At 42.2% G+C, this 26,761-nt stretch overlaps 2 protein-coding genes across 5 annotated transcripts; one reads left to right on the top strand and one right to left on the bottom strand.

The window, feature by feature from the left end:
- Positions 1-849: 849 nt before the first annotated feature.
- mcf2lb (mcf.2 cell line derived transforming sequence-like b) lies at positions 850-19,215 on the top strand. Of its 4 annotated transcripts, none has more exons than XM_027018170.2 (31): positions 850-1,063; positions 5,137-5,220; positions 6,904-7,018; positions 7,191-7,281; positions 8,115-8,234; positions 8,515-8,631; positions 9,131-9,280; positions 9,400-9,524; positions 9,695-9,809; positions 9,983-10,102; positions 10,256-10,447; positions 11,927-12,118; positions 12,801-12,957; positions 13,152-13,216; positions 13,327-13,406; positions 13,528-13,594; positions 13,789-13,904; positions 14,016-14,085; positions 14,187-14,279; positions 14,370-14,462; positions 14,844-14,969; positions 15,089-15,310; positions 16,193-16,285; positions 16,434-16,512; positions 16,707-16,764; positions 16,855-16,964; positions 17,049-17,114; positions 17,469-17,543; positions 17,932-18,038; positions 18,148-18,258; positions 18,504-19,215. In XM_027018170.2, the coding sequence occupies exons 1-30, from the start codon at positions 901-903 to the stop codon at positions 18,241-18,243; spliced, it is 3,357 nt and encodes a 1,118-aa protein (XP_026873971.2). In that variant the 5' UTR covers positions 850-900; the 3' UTR covers positions 18,244-18,258; positions 18,504-19,215. The 4 variants fall into 4 exon arrangements, with proteins under 4 accessions (XP_026873971.2, XP_026873972.2, XP_026873974.2 ...); XM_027018173.2 differs by having other exon boundaries at positions 905-1,079; XM_035522880.1 differs by lacking the exon at positions 850-1,063 and adding an exon at positions 1,240-1,259.
- phf11 (PHD finger protein 11) lies at positions 18,369-26,761 on the bottom strand. The gene is made up of 15 exons (XM_027018175.2): positions 26,313-26,761; positions 25,808-25,912; positions 25,523-25,656; positions 25,408-25,433; positions 25,187-25,257; positions 24,383-24,405; positions 24,240-24,289; positions 22,638-22,717; positions 22,168-22,196; positions 21,914-21,975; positions 21,030-21,061; positions 20,824-20,917; positions 20,285-20,671; positions 20,018-20,089; positions 18,369-19,919 (listed from the first exon to the last, which is right to left on the bottom strand). The coding sequence occupies exons 1-15, from the start codon at positions 26,433-26,435 to the stop codon at positions 19,831-19,833; spliced, it is 1,377 nt and encodes a 458-aa protein (XP_026873976.2). The 5' UTR covers positions 26,436-26,761; the 3' UTR covers positions 18,369-19,830.

Consider the following 26,761-nt stretch of genomic DNA (forward strand, 5'->3'; position numbering starts at 1 on the left):
CTGTGCATTCTGGGATTTGTAGTTCCAGTCGAGTGTGCAAAATCACCCAGCCGTCGTGGTACGTGCACATTTGAGACGACCTCATATAACTCATGACCCTGAACATCACTGCAGAGATGCTTTATTCGGAAGGAGCAAATGAATGTCACAACGTACCTGTGCATGTTTGTGGATGTTGCTAGCTGACGACATTTTTTTTATCGCGCAGGTTGTAGGTGTTTGGCAAAACAAACAAAACGCCACTGCTAACCATTCTGCTCTGAATTGAATTGATATAACTGAATAAAATGAATAATGAGGCTGCTTGTTGACAGGATTCATCATTGTGTTGAACGTAATTATTTTTACCTACTCTTGACTATATTTATGCTTCAATGTAATAAAACCAAAGTAGCCGTAAATGTGATATTGATCTTCATTTGTCAGGAATATTGATTTGTGTGTCAATTACAACATATCAGACTTTTCTTTTAGCAAACAACGAGGCACGCAGTTTTTATAGTTTATACAGACTGTTTGTGCAGTAATAACCATAGCTGTTTTGTCAAGCCTAAACTGCTGCTTTATAGAATGTGGATATGCTTGGGTTTAAATGATACTTGCAATACGAACAGCGATGTTACTAGAGAACAGTTATTTCCATGTCCATTTGCCTAAGAAACAGGGTGTAGTAGCAGAAGAAATACTGAAGAGGCCACCAAAGCATACCGCGAGACCTTTAGGTTATACACACATGCGCATGTTTGCCTGTGAGCTTCCATGGTGCCTGAGTGTCTCTCTCTCTCTCTCTCTCTCTCTCTCTCTCTCTCTCTCTCTCTCTCTCTCTCTCTCTCTCTCTCTCTCCTCTGTTTCTCTCACCATCTTCTGTTTCTCTCACCATCTTCTGTGCATGGCTATGTGATGTTGAATCGGCTGTTAGTGAGACTCACAAGGCTACTGCTTTATTCCGCAATTTCTCTCCATCCCTGTCTCCTCTCTCTTCCCCCATGTCTGGAGGATGGCGATGGTCTGGATGAAGGCTCACAAACAGGCTGGGCAAGAGCTGCTGCACAGACTGAACAATGTCAGTCATAATGTTGGTAAGGAGTGTGTCTCTATGCTGAACAATGTCAGTCATAATGTTGGTAAGGAGTGTGTCTCTATGCTGAACAATGTCAGTCATAATGTTGGTAAGGAGTGTGTCTCTATGCTGAACAATGTCAGTCATAATGTTGGTAAGGAGTGTGTCTCTATGCTGAACAATGTCAGTCATAATGTTGGTAAGGAGTGTGTCTCTGCTGAAAAGTGTCAGTCATAACACTGGTGTCTGTGTGACAAAACATCTTCACATTTTCTTGTGTGTATGTGTGTTATTGTTTTGGTTCCATACAGAGTTGTGTTCACAAGTCAGTGTGTTTATATGATTATTTGAAGGTTAATGCATATAATTACCTACAGAATATCATAATCATTATTATCATAATGCATAAGAATAACAGGGAAAGAATGAATGAATGATTTTTTTAAGTGGGCTTGTTGTAATGGCTGGACAAAGTGGACATAAAACATTGAATTCATTTAATGTTTTCTCTGTATTGAGTATTTTGTTGTCAGAGCAGCCAGCATGGACCATACCATGTATATATTCTCTCTCTCTTGAGTGTGTGTGCGCGTGTGTGTGTGTGCGCGTGTGTGTGTGTGTGTGTGTGTGTGTGAGAGTGTGTGTGTGTGTGTGTGTGTGTGTGTGCGCGTGTGTGCGCGCGCGCGCGTGTGTGTGTGTGTGCGCGCGCGTGTGTGTGTGTGACTGAGCACGTAAGTATGTATGTGTTGGGCTTTGAATAAGGAATGATGCCACAGGCACAGTCAGATTATTTTTAAGCATCTTAAGGGAAGTGTGCTAACTTTCCGCTGTGTTACTGGCTGTCTGGCTGCACTCTAGATATGTGTTGCTATGAGGTTACAGGAATCGCTAGCATGGATCAGACTTCAGTCCTTCATCACCCCCTTCTGTTATGAAAGCTGGGTTACAGAAAGGCCATTGGAGAAATGGCGTCTTTGTTTTGGATGGTCAAAGGAGAACTGTAATATTTAAAGCCTGGTAAATTTTCATCACCAGTCATCAGGAGCCCCATTTGACCATGCAGTGACGTATGAGAGTCGTTCGGATATATTACAGCATGCCGAAGATTTAGATTTGGTTTCAATCCTTCTGGTCACAACTCTCAGATTCTTCAATTCTGTACTCCTCTTCTTCCTGGGCCAAAGCTGTATGTTGCTGTTTTCTTAAAACATTTCATGGAGAAAAGAGGAGCAACATATGCTGTTATACGGTTCCTTGGGGGATCTCTTCTGGAGGCATCCTCGAAAGTGTGTTTGTGAGATAGAGAACGAGAGGGACTGAGGGAGACTCCAGAACTCACAGCTGAGTGCAAATCCAGACAGCCCAAGGAACACACAGAAGACAGAGGCCGTACCACAGCAGTGGTTAAGCCATCCCAGTGTGGGCTGCTTGGGGAGATGTAGACAGACGGTAGGCTTAAGCAGTTCATACCTTGACGCCTGAGTCTGTATTGCCTGAGTAGCTGCAGAGTGGTCTGGTAGGAGCACAAGGACCTCATCTTAAAGCTAAAGCACCAGATCCAAAGCTTGTTTAGCAACATAGTCGTACTGTTTGTGGTGTTAGCATTAGTAGTTCAGTAGCCAGTGGTTTTGGGCAGGACTCAGGACAGCTTAGGGGACAGGCATGCAGAGAGGTCTCAGGAAGAGGAGAATAAAACGTGGCCTGGACGGCAGGTGTTTTCCCTTTGTGCCACTCACACAAGGGCAGGGTGCGTGGGGACACACACTTTAAACTTTATTAATTTTACTTTGTTGACACATTATTGACACAAAGTTGTGTCAGACTCTCAAAAAGTCACTGTCTTATTTCTGATGCGTGATTAAAAATGACATGGGAATATTTTTAAGTAATAGGCCTTTCTCTGTGTGAAGCCATGGCATATTGTAAAGAATTTTTGCATTTAATTTTCTACTAGATTAATGATGCCTTGCACTGCTATGCTGTAATATGACTACATAGTCCATTGATCTGACATAGCTCCAGTCAGTAATAAAATGTTTTAATTGTTTAGATTTTCTTGCATCTCCCTGCTTTCTCTTTTCTGCTTTTACCGTTCTCTTAGAGGGATAGCAATGCAATAGTCTTAACAGTAGTAATCTGATGAGTCATTCTGTGAAGTCTTGTGAAAAATAAAAAAAAAGAGGTTATCTACTGGGTTATTTATATTCATCTTAGAAATTCACTCTGTTTTTCAGAGTACTGGTCACATATAGCACAAAAACATCACTTTTCATCCATATAGCAACATCGATTCCCTTAAAGGAAGAGAGAGAAAGAGAGAGAGAGAAACAGAAGGAAGTACTGAACTGCCGTGTATAAACGTTACCTGTTGGGTCATTTGAATGGCTTTGGAGTAGATTTGAATCCAGTCTTTGTTGTCGATGCTCAAGCCAATCAGATTAAACTCAGAGAAACACACACGCTGCACAGCTTCCATTCATTAGTGAAGACTGGTAAGCCCGTATAGGACTGAACCCGTGTTAAAGACCGAGGAAGAGGGAATGCTGCGTATGAACAAAGAGAGCTCAGTTCTTTTCGGTTATCAGGTGAGGTGAAGTAACAGGTAAAGTGTGTGTGTGTGTGTGTTTTCAAAGTCTTCCCGACTGTGTGTCTTTGTTTAGTGCATTACAGACCATGAGGGAGAGAGAGGAAGAGAAATGAGAGACAGAACATGGATGGAGTTACAGATTAGCGCACCTGTCTCAGCTATGCAGGTTAGATGTGAGTAAGAAGTCTCTGATTAGACTGTGAGAGAAGCGATAGAAAGGCAGAGAGAGATGGATATGCGGAACGGCCGGAGCCATGTCCGCATCCCGCTGAAGGAGGTGGAGAAATACTACCGCCTGTCTCGCTGCTGCCACCACCTCTATAGTAAGTAGAGAAAAGAAAAACAAAGTTGTCTGGCTGCGTCTGTCTCACTCTTTGGGCAAGCAAGCTGTGCCTTATAACTGTGTGGGACAGAACAGGGGAGATGATTAAATAAGGTGTGAGGTGTGTGAGTGTGTGTGAGAGTAGACAGGAGAGCATCACATCAGCTGTTCCTGAACCAGTGGGAAAAGGAACCTGATCGATCATTAAAACAGGCTCTAATGATTGACGATGATTGATATGGCTTTTTTATTCAGATTTGTTCTATTACTAAACTGGCTATTAGCATGCAACTCTCTGTGCAGAAAAGAACAAGTTCTTGTGAATTAAACATTATGGGTTTAGCGGGGGGGGGGGGGGATGTGCACGTGTGTGTACATACTTTTGTGTTTGTGTGAGTTTGAGAGTGTGTGTGTGTGTGTGTGAAAGAGTGATAGCCCTAGAGAACTGAGGAAAGGGATAGTTCTGTGAGACTCCCTTCCTGAAGGTGAGTGACTCTAGTAAGTCAGTGCCTGCTGTAATAATAGTAGCCTTGTGAAAGCTCTGGCACGCTGTTGTGTGTGTCCTAGGGGTATGGGTCCAATGCTAATACACCACCGCACTGCTATTAACCATTCTTTTTAATAGCCAAATATGTGTTTATTATTTGCTTAATTTATTAAATACTCAAAATATACATAGTGCTCTAGCCATTTCCTGTTTCCTTTTGTGAGTGTGTGTGTGTGTGTGTGTGTGTGTGTGTGTGTGTGTGTGTGTGTGTGTGTGTGTGTGTGTTCATAGACCTTCGGCAAGGTTGATGTAGTAGTTGTAGAGGTGGGCATAAGTCCCTGTGGGTCAGACTCTTTCTCCAGTGACCTTGCACACTATTTCTATCACCCACCCCCTATAAAAATAACCAAGTGACTTTTGGATGTAAAATAATGTATGAGGTATATGAAACAAAAGCCTACATATTCTCTAAACAAACTAGAGTAAAGAAGGCACTCAAAATGCAGTAGTTCCAGTGATGCAGGCATCAGTCATGCAAAACATTAAAGAGAAAAGTTTGGAAAAAGACTCTTCATCTGTCTTACACAGCCTCTGCCCACACTTTGTTGTCTGGCTTCTGTCTGAGGTGTGTGCCTTTATCTGTTTTACTGAAGTGCGTATTTGTGTGTGTGTATACACAGATGAGATTATGCAGCAGGAGACAAGTCCACTCTGTGCTGCTGACATCATCGAGCAGCTGAAGATGAAGTTTGCCTTCCTCTCGGGTAAACAGAGATCTCATTTCATTTCAGTCAGCTAGGCATTTGGCAGTCGTATTCTAAATGACCTTTTGAGTTGGTGTAGACCTAACAACTCCTGTATGACCATAGCTATATTCCAACATGATGCTTTTGAGTTGGTGTAGACCTAACAACTCCTGTATGACCATAGCTATATACCAACATGATGCTTTTGAGTTGGTGTAGACCTAACAACTCCTGTATGACCATAGCTATATTCCAACATGATGCTTTTGAGTTGGTGTAGACCTAACAACTCCTGTATGACCATAGCTATATTCCAACATGATGCTTTTGGGTTGGTGTAGACCTAACAACTCCTGTATGACCATAGCTATATTCCAACATGATGCTTTTGGGTTGGTGTAGACCTAACAACTCCTGTATGACCATAGCTATATTCCAACATGATGCTTTTGAGTTGGTGTAGACCTAACAACTCCTGTATGACCATAGCTATATTCCAACATGATGCTTTTGGGTTGGTGTAGACCTAACAACTCCTGTATGACCATAGCTATATTCCAACATGATGCTTTTGGGTTGGTGTAGACCTAACAACTCCTGTATGACCATAGCTATATTCCAACATGATGCTTTTGCTCGACCTGGTAATGTGTCTGAATAAGCAGTAGGGACGTTGCTTTGAGCCCGGTTGCTTTGAGCCCGGTTGCTTTGAGCCCGCATTACCACAGTGGCAGGTTTTCTTCTAGAGGAATGGAGAAAGCTTGCACTTGGGAACAAAGAGCCTCGAAGCTTCCAGCAGTGAATTACCCAGATCCGGTCTAACTCACATGCCTGGTTTGAACAGCCATTTGCCAGCAGTATGTTTAATTTTATAATCAAATCTCCTTTTTCCAAGCACACACACTGTAGAAGCTCAACTGAATGTATGTTTGTGAGAGGCAGGGGTTCAGTGGCTTCTGACAGATTTGTTCCCCTGAAGAAGAGCAGACTGAACTAGATGATATTTGCACTGTCTTTCCTTGTTGTCATGGAGATAGGGAGAACAGGCATGACTAGCCAGATTTGTATTAGATGGGGCACTTTCACACAGCTGGTCTCTCTCTCTGTCTCTCTCTCTCACTCTCTCTCCCTCTCTCTCTCTCTCACCACTCACACATTACTATCCACTAGGGAGGTGGATAAAATGACAAAGATCTCACATGAGCCACCGTTATACATTATACAGCTCACCTGTTCCTGGCCTAGGGGGTTCTGACAATGTCATCTTGTAACTTCTCTTTGTCGCTCTAACACACACACACACACACACACACACACACACACACACACACACACACACACACACAAACACACACACACACATTTGTTCTTTAGTTACATTTGTTGAGCAAGATAGTAGCATAGTTATATTTAATGAGAAAGAATGAAGTAGTGATTGTGTCAATTAATTAACCTATTTAATTAGCCTAATTTGTGATTGGTCTGAATCACAGATTAGCAGATGTTCCAGTAACATCACATGGACTCAGTCATGGGCTTTTGTACAAATGTGTAACAGAATCTGTGACATCACCGCAGAAGCCCAAGAATATCTTTCCTACATCGGAACGTTTTTATAGCGCCCTCTGCTGTTTGTAATCAGGATGACATTTTAGAAATACTACTCCATTTCTATCATGGTCTCTTTTTGTATTACTGTAGGAGGCAGAGGGCATGGTGGCAGCCCAATCATCATCTTCCCAGAATTCCCCACATTTAATGACATCAGAGAGCAGGAATTCCACAATGTTCTCACCTACTTGACAAGTGTTCCCAGGTAAACACATACTACAATAATGTTTTAAGCTGTATATACTTTGATGCCAAATACCTTTAATACATTGTGGTACAGGTATGTGGTCTTTCTGTTCTTTCGAAATAATACATAATTGCAGTTATTTGGCAATGGAAAGTGTATGTGTGTGTGATTTTTCTTGTCTTTGTTCCAGTCTAACTGCAGCAGGGGTGGGCTTTATCCTGGTGATTGACAGGCGCCAGGACCGATGGGCATGTGTGAAAGGGACTTTACTCCGGCTCTCGGTGAGTCTGTGTGTGTGTTTCTGATATTTGTATGACACAGCAATCTTATGGGCTAGTGTGTTACTAGGAAGTGATGATGATAGAGAAACACCACTATGTGGTCTGTGCAATCTGTGTGGATGTTTTCTTTTCCTAAACAGTTGTGAAAAGTATGTTTGATATGATTACTCAGACTAAAGACATTTTTAATAGGATTATTAGAGTGCGACTTTCTGCCTAGTATATGCTCTAAGGAGAGGTTTGAGTTGTCCATCTGCGCTGCTTGGTTAATGTGTGTATTGGGCTGTGTGTGTGTGTGTGTTGGACTGTGTGTGTGCATATGTGTGCACGTGTGTGTGTGTGTGTGTGTGTGTAATGGTGTGTGTATGTGTTGGGCTGTGTGTTTGGCTGTGTGTGTGTGTGTGTGTGTAATGGTATGTTTGTGTGTGTGTGTGGTGTGTGTGTGTGTGTGTGTGTGTGTGTGTAATGGTATGTTTGTATGTGTGTATGTGTGTGTGTGTGTGTGTGTAATGGTATGTTTGTATGTGTGTATGTGTGTGTGTGTGTGTGTGTAATGGTATGTTTGTATGTGTATGTGTGTGTGTGTGTGTGTGTGTGTAATGGTATGTTTGTATGTGTATGTGTGTGTGTGTGTGTGTGTGTGTGTAATGGTATGTTTGTATGTGTATGTGTGTGTGTGTGTGTGTGTGTGTGTAATGGTATGTTTGTGTGTGTGTGTGTGTGTAATGGTGTGTGTGTGTGGTGTGTGTGTGTGTGTGTGTAATGGTGTGTGTGTGTGTGTGTGTTTGTGTGTGTGTGTGTGTCTGTGTGCATGCGGGTGTATGTGTGTGTAGGGCCATTTCCCAGGGAACCTGCGGTTGGTTCTGGTACTGCGGCCCAGTGCGCTCCTCCAACGTACTCTCTCAGACGTCTTCTTCAGAATCCATCAAAATGAATTCAACATGAAGGTGCCGGTAAGTGTGTGTGTGCTTGTGTGTGTGCATTTGTGTGTGTGTGCGCGTGTGCGCACATATATGGGTGTTTTTATTTGTGTGTATATATTTGTGTGTTTGTGCACGTGCATGTGTCTGTATGTGGTTGAGGTATTTGTGTTTGTATGCACATACACATGTATGGTGTGTGTGTACATGTGTATGTGTATGCGTGTATGGCTGTGCACACTCTCAAAGGTCTGTATACTGTTGGTGTGTGTGCATATGTGTATGTGTTTGTGTGCATGCGTGGGTGTTGTAGGTTATCATGCTGAGCTCAGTGACTGACCTGCACTCTTACATCGACCGGAGTCAGCTGACCCAAGAGCTGGGTGGGACTCTGCCATACTGCCATAAGACCTGGATCTCCCAGCGCACAGTGAGAGCTCCACGAAGCAATGCCAACATAAACATACCACACAACACAACCATAAAGCAAAAACACAACACAGCCATTAAGCAAAACCACAACACAGCTATACGATATACACAACAAGACCATAACACCAAACACAACAAAGCTACACCACAAAAACATCATGGTCACTTCACAGAAGCAACACAGCCAAAAAGCAAAAACACAACACAGCCATAAATCAAAAACACAACACAGCAATACCACAAACACAACAGAGCCATACCACAGATGCAACACAGCGATACCACAGATGCAACACAGCCATAAAGCAAAGAACTAAACAAAGCCATAACAAACACAAGACGATCATACCACAAATACAACTGTAACACAAACACAGCGCAACCATTATACAACCGTCACACCAACACAAGACAACCATAACATAACTCTAACACACATGCTGTTTAATACTGATCCATGCTGTGTGTGTTTCTGTGTGTTTTCCATGTGAGTGTAGGATGTAGAAGGCTTTGCTGTTTTAGTGAAGAGGATGGCACATATTCTGCAGGTTTTAGGGAGGGAACTGGCAGAGTCTGAGCTGCCCGACACCCCCCTAGCAACCAGCAATCTGCTCAACACACACAGCAACAGGAGAGAGACTGTGAAGGTACGCCTCGCACAAACGCCTGCTCACTCTGACAATTAGGCTCCAGACAATATGCAGCGCTCGCCTGTTTACACACACTGCATTGCAGTAAGGCTGAACAAACTGGCCCCTTGTCCCAGGGCGACATGGCGGGAGCGCTACGGCATGGCCGAAAGATCCTGGAGGACCTTCGAGAACCCGTGCGCAGGGACCCGGACAGCAGTCTAAACCCGGACCAGCTGGAGAACCTGGCCATTGTGCACAGGTGCATCCCAGGCCTTGAACACAAAGCCCAGATCAGCAGCATGCAGCTCTTGAAGAGACCGCATTTAGACAGGACCTGAGAGGGCTGGAAGGTTTTCTCCGTATCATTTGAGTTTGGAATTTGAGAGTAGTGCCATTTTTTACTCTCTCTTGCTCTGCCTTGCGGTACAGGTTGCTGTCTCAGCTGAACGAGAGTTTGACGGCTTTTGATGAGTTCTGGCTGCTGCATCAGAACAAGCTGGACAAGTGTCTGCAGTTGCGACGGTTCGAGCACAACGTTCAGCAGGTCACAGACACACACACTCACACTAACCACCCAAGAAAGGCTGTTCACTATGTGCTCAAACGTTTTTACTACCCGTTATTATCTCAGGATGTCAGCTGTGTTGGCTGTGTTTGTATGCATCATGCACCATGACACACATTATATTTCTGGGGTCTCGTACCATTTCTGTGCAGGTGTGTGTGGATTTGGAGGAAGCCAATGATAGTTTGACAGCTTTCCCGCATGTAGGAATGAGCCCCACACACACAGAGCGACTCCTTAGAGAACTGGCCTATCAGGAAGAGAAAGCATCTGTAAGACACCACCCATTACATACACATGCATTTAGAATGACCTCACAATCTTTTTCAATTATTGAAACATTAATTTTCTATGACCATGAATAGTAGTTATAGTGAATACCTTGTTGGGTTCTTTTTCTCTCACTTTCTCTCTTGTTCTCATAGGGGCTGCTGGACAGGATGAAGGCGCTGGTTGTTGAGAGCAGTGCTTTGACTGACGGCTGTGAGTATATGGATGACACGGTCAGAATAAAGTGTGCTGAGCTGCAGAAAGCCAGAGAGAAACTCCCACAGGACCTCAAAGCCAGGAGAGCCCTGTTACTACAGGCCATGGAACTCCATCAGGGGCTGCAGAGTGTGAGAGCACACACACGCTCAAACACACACACATACACACACACACACACACACACACACAAATCCTAATGCACAGTTACTCTATTTTTCATTCATTCATTCATTCATTCATTCATTCATTCATTTTCTAAATCATTTAATCCAGTTAAGGGTCATAGGGGGCCAGAGCCTATCCTGACATCACAGGGTTCAAGGCGGGCACCAACCCTGGGCAGGGCACCAGTCCATCACAGGGCACACGCACACCCACCGACCAATGCCAGTCAACACCAGTCGACCTAACATGCATGTCTCTGGAATGTGGGAGGAAACCACAGTGCCCAGTGGAAACCCACACAGGCACAGGGGGTCTTCATAACCTAAAAATTAAAAATTCAAATCATCAGTGTGTCCTGTGCAAAAGTTTGGATATCTTATAGAGTTGGCCAAAATCAGCTTGGAAATGCTTTTTAGCCACCTAAAAGTATTTCAGTTCTTCTATTTGGAAATGTGTTCCAACCTTTCTTTGCAGGAGGCCTCTAGTTCTGAGACATATTTGTTTAAGGTCTATCCAGACATTCTCTTTGATCTTAAAGGCAGGGGACTTCAAAAAAGGCCATTTCCAAAGCTTCAGTTAGTGTCACTTCAGGTAGTCCACTACACAGACTGCTACACAGTGGAGCGATGCACCATCACTCCTGACTCACATAACCCTTCCTGCAGGTTCTTGGAGGTCATGTGGGTTTTTGATTTGTCATTCTTACCAGAATGCAAGCAGTTCCCCCAAACTGCAATTTCTTAATAATATTCCATACCTTAGAAAGTGCAAGTTGAAAACATTGGTGCTATCTTCTTATAGTTCTCCTCTGCCTTGTGGACATTGATTATTTTCAATTTTAGATCTTAAGACATTTGCTTAGAGGAGCCCATAGTTACTGAGTGTTGGCTCAAGGTTTGTAGAGTCAGAGAATTTCTAAAACTTGGGAATTCAGCTGACAGTTGAAATGTACAATTTGTGAAATGCCTCAGGCCTGATTTGCTGATCAAGGTCTGAGCCTTTGCTATGATTATGGTGTCCAAGCCTTTGCACTGGCCACACTGATGATTTTGAATTTGTATTTTTTTATGTTATGAATGAGTATGAATGAGTAACTGTGAATTATAATTTGCCAGTAATAATGTGTTTTATGTCTGATTAGCTACAGAGGTTTTGTTTACTACTTCCCAATAAAAAAAGTGTCAATTGGCCAAGGGTGCCCAATCCTTCACAACCAACTGTCCATACACTACATGTATTTGCAGAGAATTACACTCACTTATTTGTTTCACATGCAGTACACATGCACACATTCATATTCAAGCATATAGACATGCATGTTTGGTATACATGACTACTCATTTTATTAAAAGCACTTATTTGTATTAAATGTGAGACCATGTGAATAAATACTAGGTGAGCTCATCATAATGTTTGGTTTCTGTCTTTCTGTTCTTTTGTAGTTGGTTAAATGGTGTGAAGATGGTATTTATTTGGTGGCATCTCAGCCACTTGACAAGTGTCAGACACAGGAAGGGGCGGAGTCTGCCCTGCAGGACCTGGAGGGTTACCTAGAGACTGCCAATGAGAAGCTGTGGTGGGACATGGAGGCAGCTGAGATGCAGTATAAGAGTGTGTTGAATGAAGAGATGAAGGTGAAGTAGTTCAGCTTTGAATGTTATATTTGAATATATTTGAGATGTGATTTGTACATTTTTAAATTCAGATCCAAAACATCTCTTAGTCATCCAATTTTACTTTGTATGTTGCATAAGGGTAATGAGGGAAAATGATAATGTCAAAGTATACAGTAGCTTTATTTACACCAATGGACTGATATTAGTCTGACTAAACACATATAGTAAGTCATAGTACTAAAAGTCATCCTAAAAAGGCAAGAGCTCGTGTTAACAACACTATGTGGACACAATCATTTAAAACAATCAACTGTCACTCAGTATGAGAATTTTATGGCAGTTCCTGCAATATGATGGTTGTTGTAGGAGTCTGTCCTTGACGTCTACACCTCTGTCCATGTCTTTGTTTTCTATCAGCATTTTAGAGATAAACAGTTGAAACAGCGTCAGTCACATTAATGTCTCTGGGTGATGATCAATATTTTATGTAAGGCTGTAGTCATATTGGTCTATTTCCACATGCTGACTTTAGTTGTTATGGACCAATAAACTAAATATGCTTTCCTGACTCGAGAGTGAAATCATGTTTCTTCATCTTTCACCAAATGATTGGACAATATGCACGAGAAGACTAGTTGATATGACAGCAGTATCGAAAATGCTTCTGACGATGTATTTTGTGAAATGTGGTGTTTTACAGAAACAGGTACAACGAGTGCTTGAGAAGAAGATTATGGTACAGGAGATGTTTGAGAAAAGGAGGGTCAGTCTGAAGAAGCTAGCAGCCAAGCAGACACGCCCGGTCCAGCCAGTAGCTCCAACACCTGAAGCCATCAAATCACCTCTTTCCTCACCAGGTCAGTACACTGGAGTCCTTCACCAGGTCAGTACACTGGAGTCCTTCACCAGGTCAGTTACAGCCCAAAAACAAATACTGCAGGCTGTAAATCCTGTAGGCTGATCAGTGTTTATCTCTGATACAGAAGGATTTGAACTCTCTCTCTCTCTCTCTCTCTCTCTCCCTCTCTCTCTCTCTCTCTCTCTCTCTCAGCTTTTAGGGATCATGAAAAGAGTTCTGCTAGTGAAGACTCTGAGAGCAGCCTTAACTCTAATCAAGTATGACATTTTTCCTCATGGCCTCACTGTCCACATATCCTAAATAAGTCTAAGTTACGTCTGTGTTCTCTTTGGATTTTATGTGGATCAATGTTCCTCTCTGTGTGTAGGTGTGTCCGGAACAGCACGAGGGGTGCAGCATCACTGCTGCCGTGTCTGAGGAGGAGGAAAACCTGTCTGTGCTGCGCAGGTTAGTCAGGGTTAACGGGCACTGGCAATACGAGGGCATCTATGCTTTAATGAGAATACCTTAAGATGTTTGTCATCTGGTGTGTGTGTGTGTGTGTGTGTGTGTGTGTGTGTGATTGCAGGCATGTAATGAATGAGTTGCTTGAAACAGAAAGAGCATATGTGGAAGAGCTCCTGTGTGTTTTACAGGTAGAAGAATTTGATTTCTCACATTTACGTGACTAAAGGGCTCTGACTTGCCTTTACTTTGAAATCAAACAAAACCATTTATCACACAGCACATATCTCACATTTGTAATCAAAGGTAAATGCATTCTTACAGTAGTCACTCATGGTCAGATGCTATAAATGCAGTAGTAAATGTTGGTGAATGCGTGCTACAGGGCTATGCTGCCGAAATGGACAACCCCGCTATGTCTGCCCTCATGCCAGCTGCCCTGAACAACAAGAAGGACGTGCTGTTTGGCAACATGCAGGAGATCCTTCACTTTCATAAAACGTGAGCACCACCTGCTGGAGCAGAGGTGTCATTTCACACTGTAGTTTATGATTCATAGCAACAGCGCTGCCCCGGCTACTACCACTACCTCCTCATTTCTCTTGCTCTCAGGATATTTCTTCGACAGTTGGAGTCTTACGCAGACTCTCCTGAACTTGTGGGTCGCTGTTTTCTGGAGAGGGTGAGCTGATCACAACAACCACTAAAAAGCATAAATTGAAGAAGTAGTGGAATGTGAGGCCTGTTCGTGGTCTGGTAATGCGCTTCTGCTGTTTAAATTAGATGGGAGACCTGCGGATTTATGAGAAATATTGCCACAATAAACCTCGATCGGAAAGCCTCTGGAGACAATGCTCAGATTGTGCTTTCTTCCAGGTAACACACACACACACACACACACACACACACACACACACACACGCACATTAAACTACAATAACCAAGTATGCTGTGTGTGGTTAACAGGAATGTCAGAAGAAACTGGAACACAAACTAGGACTGGACTCCTACCTGCTGAAGCCTGTTCAAAGAATTACTAAATACCAACTCCTTCTGAAGGTACTCCTGTGTGTGTGTGTGTGTGTTAGTGTGTGTGTGTGTTAGTGTGTGTGTGTGTGCGTGTGTGTGTGTGTGTGTGTTAGTGTGTGTGTGTGTTAGTGTGTTAGTGTGTGTGTGTGTGTGTGTGTGTGTGTGTGTGGGTGCGTGCGTGTGCAGGTGTGTATGGAAACACATTTGAAGTTAGTGTAATATCATCACCCATCCAGTGATGAGTCTTTTCTAGAGATGCACAAATATGCAGGGAAAACTTAAAACCTTTTTTTGTTCAGTGTGACCATCTCTGTTGGTAGGACAAACATCTAAATATAAAGCTGTATAAGGATGAATGAGTTTGGTTTACATGTGGTAAAAACTGTGCGCGCGTGTGCACGTGTGTCACAGGAGCTCATTAAGTACAGTAAAGGCTGTGAGGGTTCAGTGGAGCTGCAGGCGGCTCTCTCCTCCTTACTGGGCATTCTGAAGGCCGTCAACGACTCAATGCACCTCATTGCCATCACAGGATATGAGGTGAGATGTACGCATGCATGAACGCGCACACACACACACACACTTGACTTTTGACTTCCTCTTCCATCCAAACCTCCGCTCCATTGCTGATTTGCCCTCTGATCTTTGACCCCTTGCAGGGTAACCTGGGTGAGCTGGGCCGGTTGCTGATGCAGGGGTCGTTCAGCGTGTGGGCGGAGCATAAACGTGGCCACGTGAAGGTGATAGAGCTGGCGCGTTTCAAGCCCATGCAGCGGCACCTGTTCCTGCACGAGAGAGCGCTGCTCTTCTGCAAGAGGCGCGAGGAGAGCGGAGAGGGCTACGAGAAAGCGCCCTCCTACAGCTTCAAACAGGAGCTGAGCGTGAGTGTGTGTGAATAGATTAAGCATTTGTATTTAAATCTGTACTTTAGTCTGTTATTGTAACGCTTCCAACATGACAAGGAGAGACGCAGAATGCAAAGTGCAGAAGGTGATTTAATAAACGAGGGAAACACAAACACGAAGGGCTTAATAAACAGAGGCTGAGGGAGAACACTGAGGCAGGTACTACACAAATAGGAAAACAGCAGCGCGGGAGTGGCCGTAGCGTAAACACAACAGAACGATCTAACTTACCAAAATAACTAACAAACTAGAAGACAAAACACAGGGCTAAAATCAAATCAAAATCAGATGCAGGTGAACATAACAGGGAGAACTAAAACACGGGCGACTAAAGGAACAGACGAGGGGCGGAGAAAACCAAACCAAGGAGCGGAACGGGGGTAAACGGACAGAGACGCTAAGCGGGTGGCCAATCATCACAGTTATGCTGCATTAATGTTGGGTGTAAGCCAAGCAGTAAAATGTGTGGAGTCATTATGGTCCACAGAGATTTATGCAGAACTCCTCTAAATCCTCTAAGCCTCTGAACACATTATTTTCATTACTAGCAGCTTCACCCATTATTTGGCCTATACCTTGATGTTTTTGTTTTAATGAGGAATGGAGGTTTGCAAACAGGTCCTAGTAAGTACGTTGGACCAGCTGTGCTGTGAAATGAACCGTCCAAAGGGCCCAGTGAAAGAATGTAGAGTTGATTACATGTTTTTGAGGAACCTCTGAACTGAGACTGGTGTAGTGGACATAACAGGACTGGGCAGCTCCAATTGCTTTTTTAGGGCTGTGCTTTTGGTCCATTGCACATGCACAAAGTCTATGACCTGCCAAACCTGACATTCATTGTTGTTGTTCTCTGTTTAGATGAATGCCATCGGAATCACTGAACATGCCAAAGGAGACAGTAAGAAGTTTGAGATCTGGTCCAGGTCGAAGGATGAGGTGTACACTGTGCAGGTTTGTGGGTGTGTGTGTGTGGGTGTGTGTGTGTGTGTGTGTGTGTGTGTGTGTGTTGTGTGTTGGGTGCGTGATGCTGCTGGATGTGGTTTCATTAAGTTTTGCTTGTGTGTGTGTGTGTGTCTATGTTTGTACCTGCATTACACAGGCAGCGTCTGAGGAGATTAAGACTGTTTGGGTGAGAGAAATCCAGAAACTTTTAACAGGACAGCTGGAAGCCTGCAGAGGTATGAGATGATGTCAGAGTTAGATGCCTATAATGGGTTTTTTGGGGCAGGGTCAATGTGGGTCTGGACCTTTTTTTTATTTTATTTTTTTTACACTCATGAATTTGGAATCTGAAAGTAATAGTTATGTACATAATAAACGCAGCAAGGCACTATGTTCAAAAGTCTTGATAGTTAATTAATTTGTCTTACAGAAGCCAGTCAGCACAAGATTACTGATCAGTTAACCTCAGAAAATGATTCACTTGATAGGTAAACAAACTCACACATACCCATATGGGAAGATCACACAAAACAGAAAAGATCTCACTGCTACATACAATATATTTCACTAATACACAGACATGCGAGGTACGGGCAGAAGAATGGAGGCGTGGAGAGACAGCAAACGGAAGAGGAACAACGCAACGAACCCAGCAGCCCAGATGGCCAAAAACCAGCGAGAGGCAAGGGTGAGCGTGGAGATCATGAGTGAGGAGTGATTGATCACATCTTGGCTCAACTACTCTTGCCTTAACTGCTCCTCCTGTTTGTAGGTTCTTTTCCCAGTGCTGAGACCAAAGCCAAGAGGCAAGACATCAAAAGTGACCCGACTCCATTAGGTTCCGTATTCCAGCCAGCACACACTGGGTTCTCTCATTTACTGCGTCTGAACTTCTAACTGACTGGATAGTTAGTGTTAATCGCCATTGATCTAAGGTTTGTTGTCAGAGCTCCATCTGTGCTAATGAACGCGATGGGGTACTGGTGTTAATTATGTTTTATCTTTGTTGAATCCTGAGGTGAGAGAATACATCACTGAGGTTTTTGCTTTAGTAATGTAGGGACATGGTAAGTAATGCCAATAAATCTGAAACAGAGTAATTCAGGCTTTAGGAAAGATTTTGCTTGATGAGCACTTAACAGGTATGCAGAGTCTTGAGGGCAGTCTGATCTGAAGCTCATTTTCCTCTCAGAAACAGGACCACACCCCCATTTGGGTGGAGTCAGGCGCTTAAGTGCATCAAACCTGTTTCAGAATCATAGGAGAGGTACACATACAGTCACACACACATGCACACAAGCACGCCTGCGGACCTGCTGTGCTTGATACTGGGCTGGCATCTGCTCATGGTTTTATCTGTGCTTTTCCCCCCAGCTCTGAAGAACTCACCGACCTGGCACACACACACACACAGAAACACACACATGCATGCATGCATGCATGCTGCCTGTCCTGCTGGTGTCAACTTCTCTTGGCACAGGGCCATTCTGCTTCCTGTCTGTTACACTACAGCTCAGCAGATTACTCTCCTCTCCACCTTGTTGGGCTTGCTATCATGTTATTACTCAACTGTCCTTGCTTCCAACTCTCTACTGCCTCTTCCATTTAACGTGGTCATTTCCTTCAGTTACACTGTTTCGCTCTCTCTCTCTCAGGATGGGTTAAAGGCTCTCTCTCACTGGAAGGACCGGTGGAGCGTAATGGGTTTTTCAGCACTGTGGCTTCATTGAAGTCTAACCTTGAGGGCGACCGGGAAAAGAAGGTACGTGCATGCCCATTGCCTGTGTGTGTATGTGTGTGTGTGTGCATGTATGGGTGTGTGTGTGTGTACACATCTGTGCCTGAGCATGTTTTGATTCTCTCTGTCCTAGACTGCAGAAGAAGATGGGTATATTGAATCCCAGTGTGTGAGGACTGCAGAGGAAGAACCCAAGATGAATACAGATCCTGAGGACGGACACTGCTGAGAAGAACTCCAGAAGGTAGACATGCACGATAACACCTGTTCTGTTGGATTTACTCAGATGGTTTACACTAACTTTCGGGCCATGGGCTTTACAGGATAATAATGATAACACAGAATGCACTGATATTTGAAAGAGTATAACTCATTAATTTATTTGTAGTTCAGTCAATTCATGCAGTATAATCCAGTGATTTGGGTTCATGACCTCCAATATTTCTCTTCCAGTATTAAGTTTATTTCAACAATATTCTTATCTTTCAGAATGCAGTGATTCCAAGAGCATCAATGATACACATGGAGGGACCAGTCTAGTCATGACCAGACACGTGCTGCTTCTCATGTTTCCTTCACTTATACCATCACAAAGCACAAAATGTCCAGCATTTCATACGTCAGTCTGTGCCCAGCCTTGTACCAGCTTTGATGTCTTACAGGTTCATATCCCTTTAAACAAAGTGAACTTCCAGTGTGAAATTGTTGAGGTGGTTAAGTCTGATGCTCTCAGCATGGAGAACAAATGTCAGCTTTCTGTTTGCATGAGTGTGGTCTTAACCTGTGCAAAATTAGCATATCATATATGCGGATATTATTGTTGTGATAGCGACTGCACTGGTTCACTTTATGTAAAGTCTGTTATTGTCTACAGTTGTTCTATCTTGTGTATTTACGATATACGTATAAACTAAAAGCCGAACTCTGTCGTCACTGCAGCTTGGTTTTTAGCTTGTAAAGTCTACATAACCTGCACTCTACTTGATCTGAACAGGAGAGCAGCTAATCGAGCTCTGCTAATGCGGATGTGTCTGCAGAGACCAGAGACAAGAATCAGTGACTGTTTAAAATGTGTAAATGGTTTTGGATGTAAGAAAAACAAATCATCAAACTGACATATTTAAAAGATAGATCATTGTATTGTATAAATTACCACAATTTTTGTGTTTAAAAAAAGTTTAAAATAAAAGGCTCATTTGTTTCGTGTGTTACAGTTGTCCCTACTTTGGTATCATGTTCCCATGGTGATGCCCTGCCATCTCTCTGTGCTTTCAGTTTTGGTTTAACTTTCTGTCTCTGCTTCCTTGTTGTGATTTGTTTATCTCCGCCCCTTTTTGGTCTGAGGTGTTTCTTATTTCCCCTTGTTATCATGTGTATTTAAACCCTGTGTTTTTCCTGTTTTATTACTTGTCACTGATCCATGCCTTTGTGTTTTAAGCCCTGTTTGTTATCCTGTTATCCTGTTGCAGCCTGCATTTGCTCATCCACCATTACATCATGAAAGACATAACTATTCACGTAACTGTGTGATGGTATACACGCCCTTGTACTAAGAATATGCATTAAAAAACATACGAAAAAATCCCCAAAACACTACACATAAACATGTATGCATAATATTGAAAGGATAAAAAATACCCCAAATAAGATATATATATATATATATATATATAAAGATGCTATGATATATAGATTCTATTTTATAATCTGGAAAGTGCTGTGCATTAGCCACCAGTTAAAGGGACTTTGTTGAATAACTATGAAAAAAATAATTAAATTGGTAGGGACGTTTTTTTTACGCTTCAATCTTATGGCATCAGCCCAGATGGTTAGCTAGTAGCACTGCTCTGGCTTCTCTCAGCACCTGCTTCTTCTTCTGTAGCTCCCGCACTCGGTCCTCCAAGTCTGCAAGCAGAAAGGTGATAAAAATAAACCATCTGCATTTATTAATCAAACACTACATGCTGTAAGCGCAAGCATGGGTCATAGAGAACATGGCCAACCTTGTTCCTGTTGTCTGAAAATTTCAGGGAGTTTCCCTGATGCTTCCAGTATCTTGAGAGCAGTGTTATAGTCTGTGGAGTTCAAATTAACACCACTCACTTTCTCATCTGCTTTGGCATAAGTAATGAGTCTGTTTCAAATGTACGGAGCACTAAATGGCTCAAAAGTATAATCAATAGTAATCAATAATCAAAGTAAGCTGGATACTGTAATGAGTACATAGAGCATACAGAAGTATACATATATGTTGATCAGATGGTTTTCACCTTGTTGTGTGGCGTGCTGAGTCTGCACCCTTTCCGCCAGGCTGATGAGCTGTTCTGTGAGCTCCCCAAATATGGTCTCTGTGCATCCCATCTCATTACAGCTCCTCCAGAAGAGTGCCGCAGTGGAGTCTGGTGCACCCACCACCCCTGACCCCTCAGCAGGTGGTGGTGGGGCTCGAAGGTTTAGGGGGCTATCAGTGGAGTGGTTGGGTGACCCTGACGGGTCAGCAGTACCAGCTCCACCGGGTGAAGGGGAGTAGAAAGGCAGGCGCCTGGCCTCAGGTAGGGTGGTGGTGGTGATGGTGGTGGTGGTTTTGGTGTTGGTGTGGAGGGTAACAGCATCGTCAACAGCAGGGCCAGGTGAAGTATTACAACAGAAACTGTTTTCTGAAGCCAAAAGGGAAAGAACATTCAGATTCAATTGCACCATATTATGCTCATTAATACTCAACACAAAGAAAAGTAATAACAAATGTGTGGGTTTGTGTGTGTGTGGGTGTGATGGGGGGCATTAAGAAGTTTAGGACAGAATGTGGTACCCGAGTCAATGGATGGTCCTGAGTCCATAATAACAGTAACTGGCATATTTTCATGAAGAAGCTCTAATTGTAACATACTTGGGGACTCGGCACCCTGAGAAAAAGAGGGAGAGAGTGAGTGAGAGACAGAAAATGTGGAACACTTATTAAACACGGAGCCGTACATGGGGTTTGTGCCAGGCCGTCGTCTGCGGGTTTGCACTCACTGTCTCTATGTCTGTTTCATCACCATCTCCACCTGAGCAGAAACAAATAGGTCCAAAAATCAGGTTACATTGCAGTGAAGCAAAACACTCATTTCAACTCCTGCTGGCTGCTTTGGGGGCATGTCAGTAAAAACACAACCACGTTTATCTGTCCATGGCAAGTCCAAAAACCCTGGCCAGGCACATACGTTTTAACATCATATGTAAAATTCCTTTTAAAATGTCAAGTGCAAAATCCAACCACGAGCGCCATATATCTCTGTGTTTGTACAGGGTTGCGTCAAAAAGTACAGGAAAACCCCATAAGCAATGAGAATGCTCTCTACAGCGATATCAACCTGTGCCTTGACATTACATGACAAACCACGCAATGCTGATTGGCTGCCATCCAGGAACACTTCCTTCTCATTTGCATAAAGTTGATTTGCATAAAGCTACATTTTTTGCTTGGTTCGCAATGTGCTCAACCTAAAATAAACCACGCAGAACTGCTGCCTCTCTCCATAGAAACGAATGAGAGGTGGAGCAAAAATGGCCTCGCTCTGCTGCAGTGTAAATGCAGAACTGTCCACGATTTTTTAATTAATGCTGTTAAAAATCCCAAATCATGAAAAAAAAATTTCAATTTGGTCATACTGCTTATTGAGACTCAGCTGTGCACAGCAGTTAATTTGCAAGCCTACAAAATAGCCTAGCTGATAGATGCTCTTCTTTTCCTTGTATCGCACACCTAATGCTTAAGAATCATTATCATATAATCTCATGTGAAGTTCAAGCACACGTGAACATAACTAATGTTGCACACAGAATTTGGTTAAATCAACATCAGCTTGTGCAGAGATACAGTCTGCAATTATTGCAATATTGTGTAATGACAAACTCACCTCTTTTCCTTTTATGCACATCATAGCCCCCTGAGGTAGTTGGTGTAGACTCTCCCCTGTCCCTGCAGTGGGAGATAGATGTTAATGTCTCCATGAACGTATGAAACACACATAGTTGGTTTAGGGGTACTGTAATCCACAGTAGTTTTATCAGTTAACCAAAAAGTATTTAACAGATCACAGTCCTCCTTTGAGTAGAAATACAGTTCACTGTGCTGTGCGTTGGCTTTTGGTGCACTGGGCTGTCTACTTACCCTTCTTCTTCAGGGACAGATCTCGAGTGCTGAGAAAATGAGACAGAGGGGAAATGCAAAAACTACATCTGCAAAAAGTTGCCAGTCATAAAGCAGTTATGACAGTAAAGAGGCACAGAGCAATATATTTAGCACTTTTAGGTACTATTGCTAAAACCTAACTCCTTTGTGCCTGGCATGGAAGAAGAATTCATTTTCTCATTTTGGTACATTTTTGGTAAATAACATCTTAAAGAACAACACTGGACACAACTGTATTTATCTGGTTTTATGGAGAGCTAATATTGCAAAGTTTCGATAAGCTGAATGGACCACCCAGAAAATGAGGTTAGGCACAAGCTTAGAAGAAAGACATATGATACAGATACCCATAATGTTCTCCACTTATCTACTAACACATCTGACGAAAGACAGATCTTAATGAAGAAGGCATCAAGTGCACATTAGTTGTGCGGTTTGGAGAGACATACCTTGTGTTGCTTTGGAGGTGTATTATCCTCCACGTCTGACTCTAACGGTGCAAGTATGGGGTCGATGGTCTGTGCCTCGTCTGATGCAAAGAAGACATAGTTCAGACTTCTTAAAATGCATAATTAATTACATTTTTATTAACAACCATTGTCTCCTTTTATTATACAATGAATATTTATTACTTACAAGATCATAACATTCAGAAACTGAAAAGTATCAGTTCAAATCTGCAATTCTGTCTTTTCATGCTGTAAATTCAGTAAATTCCTTGATGGATGAGTCCACTACTAAGAAACTAATAAATTGGAATGGTTTCCCACCAGTTTGTTCTCAGACTGCTTCACTGTTTCTGTAATGGGAGTGAGGTGGGGGGCGAACACACTTGCAAAGTACCAGGGACTTGAGAACGAGCAGAATCCAAAACGGGGGAAGACATGGTGAATATGATAAACAGGACAATTTAAATAAATGACTAGTTTAATAACAGAAACAGCAGGAACAAACCAAAAGGATAAGAGGCCAATTCAGGGTGAGGGCGAGCACTGGATAAATAAGAGGACTAAATATTAAGGGGGAACCTACAGGATAACAAGGAAGCATAACACTCAGACAAACAGCGTAAAAAACAAGGAAGGGGAAAGAAATCTAAAGGGAGCAAGCGACGAGGAAAGAGACTAGACTACGACGTGGGATTATAAATGAGGAAAGAAATTTAGGAGAGTACACAGAGATAATGTATAGCGGTCAGGAGAGCAGAATCAACTTAATGAACATTAACCGGGAAGGCCATACCGACAAAGAAGGCAACAAACTAGAATACCAAGAGAACGCATGTAGGAACCAAACAAAAGATAACACTAATAGGAGAATGACAATAGTAAACGGAGAGAGAAACTTAACTTGAAACACAAAGAACGAGTACAACGTAACCATAAGCGAGGCAGTGTCAGAACATCGAAGATACATAGACATAGAAATGGAATTAGAAATGACCAACAAAACCTAAGATACAGTGACACGGTTTAAATATACAAAGCTAACAAGACTATAAACAAGGAGCAGGTGAAAGCAATGAGGGGCGTTGAACACAAACGAGGGGGTGGAGAAAAAGAAACTGGTCCGTGAACATGACAGCTTCTTCACTCTAGGGACAACTCTGAAGAAAGAAGTGCTTCTACAGAATTACAGCTCTTACAGTAGCAAAGATAGGACTCAATACTAAATCAGTCAGTATCAGATATAAAGAAAATATGGGTGGCATTTGAATTAAATTTATGGCTTCACAATAATTTTTAAAAAATGATGCAATCTATGCGCAAATGTATGTTTAAATTTCTATTATTTCTAAATTTAATTTGACATTTATAATTTCTAAAAATGCAAAATGGAACATATAAAAAATCCTACTTTATGTATTTAAATCATACATTCTTTACTAACTAATTAATTAATTAAACACTAATTAACCTTTGTTTTTTATCAGTTCTGAAATACAAACGATTCTTGGTACAAACATTTTTTGACCCTACTCTGCAAATCGAATGTGCACACTGTACTTCTGTGGGACACCACGATCTTACATATGCTAGAGAACTGGTTACCTGAGTCAGAGCAAATCACATATTCTCTCTTCCTTTTCTTGCATTGTGTCCTAAAGTGACAAAGTGGATCACTGAAATGTACTGTGGTGTGATCAAGAATTTCTGAGATTATGATAAAATATACACACACCACTTATTCTTACCCTGTCGATGAAGCAGAGTCACTCTGTAAGAAATAAATTGTAAAATTAAAAGAAGGTACAAAAGTATAACTAAAATCTAGTTTAAAATAATAAAGCTGCACAATTACTTATATTATTTTGGCAACAGAAACATTACTCAACTTTATTCTAAAAAGACAACAGAAATATGAAAGAAATATATACTGAATTTGTTTTGAAGCAGAACTACATTGTGTATGCTTGTCATTACTGCCCTGTAAGGCCAAAGACATCTTACAGCAGCATGCATCAACTGGAGTGGTGTTAAGATTCTAGCAAGGTTACTCACCATTCCACTACAGTTGTACTGTTTCAACTCTCCACAATTTGATAGTGTCTTGCGTGACATGTGACATATTCTCTGTTGGACATTACACTCTGAGCCAGGATAAAAGCTGCCTGCTTTTCTTAACTCTGCTTATCCTGCTACACTGCCTCTCCTCACTACTCTTTGATGCTAACACTCGGATTTCATCTTAAAAGCCAAAAGTGTTTGACTCATTAATCATTTTCATGGAAAAAAAAACAAAACCTGCCCTTTTATTTTGGTGGAATCGAGAAACATTTCGATGCAGACCCAGTGTGTTCTGAAAGGTTTTAGTGTGACTCTTTATATGGGCATGCTTATACAATTTTAAACATAACTATTGGGTAGCTATAGGGGAATAAATATGTGTGTGTGTCTGTGTGTGTGTGTGTGTGTGTGTCTGCCTGTGTGTGTGTGTCTGTGTGTGTGTGTGTGTGTGTGTGTGTGTGTGTACATGCGTGTGTGCGTGGTTTACTGACTCCGGATGATGTTCTCCCAGAAAGGTTGTGGTGTTGTCCATTTTTTTCTGCAATAGGACCTGGCCGACCAGCTTCAGGGACAACATTTACCAAACCAAACAAACACAAACAAACAAATATATCAAAATTTTCTTTCATTTTTTATCAGTCTGCTCCACATATAGAGATTTAAGAAAAATAATTCCCCACTTCTGAGCTGCATAGGAGTCCACACTACTCACCAGGCCTGTGTTTTTCACAGTATAACCTAGGAGAAAAAAGAGATTATGCTTTTATTAATTACAACATATTAATGCTCTATTTGAGAAGGGCTATTTAAGATTACAGGTTTCTTACTTGTAGGAACCTTTTTCTTTATTCTTCCTAGGTGTTGCGTTGGATTCTCTGGCACAAGGGTAATGGAAGGAACGCCGACATGATGAAATCTCACAGCCTGCTGTCGCTCCCTTCTTCTTACAATAGTGGCATGTCTGGGTGTAGAAATTACAGCACAGATACATGGATTAAATGTGAAACATGTCTTATTGCCTATAGTGCTAAAATAAATAAATAATTTCTTTGAATGAGTATTTGAGTGTGTGTGTGTGTGTGTGTGTGTGTGTGTGTGTGTGTGTGTCATACTAGCTTCAAGCCTCTCCTATACTCCGTTGTTACATCATCTACATCAAAGCCAAACAGGTCATCATAAGTTGGAGAGTATTTGCAGCAGATTCCAGACGCATAAAGCTGAGCGAGAAACAAACTTTTTATTAACTCACAGGTTTCGATTCAATCAATCTATTTATTTTAGGAGTCAGACCGTCCACAGAGGCAGTTTATGAATAAACTTAGTCTGGGATAAGTTAGACAATAAAAATACATTAAGATTTTTACAGCTCAGGTGACCAAAAAAAAAAAAAAAGCACACAAAAACCAAAACAAAATAAAAACAAACATACAAAAAAAAATCCCATAACAGTTAAGAAACAACACTATTAAACCAGCGATAAACAACAATGATGTAAAATTTCCTTTGATCGCCCATTGCTATAACATGATGAGATTAAGTCTAAGCGATACCCGCCAAGCTCTGCTCTGGCGTGCCGCTGATGCCGTTAGCTAGCTTCGCTAGAATAGCGAGACTCACCAAACAGTTCTGATGCGCCGAAACGCCTTGTTTAGATGACAGAGGGCCCGTCATTTTGGTCTCCTCAGGCGTCTTACACAGAAGACAAGTAACGTCGGTAGGATTGCCTTCGCTTCGTTCCATACTTTAATAAAACACCGGACGTTCAACTACAGTTTGCGATTCCGTTTGGAAACGGAAAAACTCTACTCTCTTTAGTTCACTTTCGGTTTGCCAAGTACATCCAGCCAGCTGGTCAGACAGCGATGGCGTAATTCACTTTCACTTTTCATTTAATCGGAAACGGCTTCGCAAGACTAGAGCTGCCTATCTACCTACCTACTTACCTACCTACCTATGCGTCTGTAGCAGGTTAATATTATAATAATTATTATTATTATTATAATTATTATGCTGCCTACACACTAGCTACAGAAACTTTGCATGGCCCGGGGGCAGACGCTTACACA

This window comes from Electrophorus electricus, chromosome 25, assembly GCF_013358815.1.
Source record: "Electrophorus electricus isolate fEleEle1 chromosome 25, fEleEle1.pri, whole genome shotgun sequence".
NCBI classification, from domain to species: Eukaryota; Metazoa; Chordata; class Actinopteri; order Gymnotiformes; family Gymnotidae; genus Electrophorus; species Electrophorus electricus.

Bases quoted from the DNA above. Each gene is read 5' to 3' on its own strand.
- mcf2lb (XM_027018170.2), top strand. From the start codon at position 901: ATGTTGAATCGGCTGTTAGTGAGACTCACAAGGCTACTGCTTTATTCC. The intron at 16,765-16,854 runs GTAAACAAACTC...ACTAATACACAG, and splicing joins GAAAATGATTCACTTGATAG to ACATGCGAGGTACGGGCAGA. The intron at 16,965-17,048 runs GTGAGCGTGGAG...TCCTGTTTGTAG, and splicing joins AAAACCAGCGAGAGGCAAGG to GTTCTTTTCCCAGTGCTGAG.
- phf11 (XM_027018175.2), bottom strand. From the start codon at position 26,435: ATGGAACGAAGCGAAGGCAATCCTACCGACGTTACTTGTCTTCTGTGT. The intron at 22,197-22,637 runs GTATGTCTCTCC...TCATTTTCTCAG, and splicing joins CACCTCCAAAGCAACACAAG to CACTCGAGATCTGTCCCTGA. The intron at 21,976-22,167 runs GTAAGTAGACAG...CTCCCACTGCAG, and splicing joins TCTGTCCCTGAAGAAGAAGG to GGACAGGGGAGAGTCTACAC.